This window comes from Echinops telfairi, unplaced genomic scaffold, assembly GCF_000313985.2.
Source record: "Echinops telfairi isolate 266 unplaced genomic scaffold, ASM31398v2 ScPeMD7_31;HRSCAF=116, whole genome shotgun sequence".
Taxonomy (NCBI): Eukaryota; Metazoa; Chordata; class Mammalia; order Afrosoricida; family Tenrecidae; genus Echinops; species Echinops telfairi.
In genome coordinates this window covers 1,756,130-1,757,037 of record NW_022103928.1, presented here as the reverse complement: position 1 = coordinate 1,757,037, position 908 = coordinate 1,756,130, and the positions used below count along the sequence as shown (strand labels likewise).

General features: G+C 36.3%; 1 protein-coding gene across 1 annotated transcript in view; it reads left to right on the top strand.

The window, feature by feature from the left end:
- CHL1 (cell adhesion molecule L1 like) overlaps positions 1 to 908 on the top strand; it is a 266,472-nt gene that overhangs the window by 237,059 nt on the left and 28,505 nt on the right. The window contains exon 25 of the mRNA XM_030885602.2: positions 406 to 585. Within this exon, the coding sequence (XP_030741462.2) occupies positions 406 to 585 (180 nt within the window). The remainder of the gene's footprint in view (positions 1 to 405; positions 586 to 908) is intronic.

Genomic DNA, 908 nt, shown 5'->3' with positions numbered 1-908 from the left:
CATCATAGTGCAATTAAATCAAGTATTTGGTGAAGATATAATGGTGGAAGACAGTCCACCAGTTTAATGGGTAGAAAGAAGATGAGGTTTAACTTCAATAAAGCATCTCAAATAAGAATATGAGCTCTGAAATCAAAAGGCCTTATATAGTACAGATTTAAATCCCAATTTTCCAAATACTGGCTCTGATGTGGGCAAAGTGCTTCATCTTGTAAGACCTCAGTTTCCTCATGTATAATATGGTCAATAATTATATCTACCACATAGGATCATATGAGCCAATGAGCATGAATAATTAAGATAAAGATCTGTATACCACAAACAGAATCAGAAACAAAAAAGAGGTAACTCAAATATTAAATACTATGACATATAAAACATTGTGCTTCATATTTATTTCTTTAGTAAATGACACCTCTGAGATTGGAGAATTAAATGACATCAACATTATGACTCCCTCTAAACCCAGCTGGCATCTCTCAAACCTCAACGCAACTACCAGGTACAAATTCTACTTGAGGGCGTGTACAACAAAGGGCTGCGGAAAACCAATCACTGAGGAAAGTTCGACATTAGGAGAAGAGAGTAAGTACACGAGACTTGTCTTTCAAAAATGAAAAAGAAAAAAGGAAGAAAATTGAATTTTAAAACAACTCCCCTGAAAGGAATGCACCATATGTGTTATTGTAAATCAGTGGTTCTCAACCTTCCTAATGCCGCAACCCTTTAATACAGTTCCTCATGTTGTGGTGACCCCCCCCCATACAATTATTTTCAATGCTACTTCATAACTGTCATTTTGCTACTGTTATGAATCAGGCAATCCTGTGAAAGGGTCGTTCAACCCTCAAAGGGGCCGTGATCCACAGGTTGAGAAGCACTGTTGTAAATAATAAATTATTGTGATC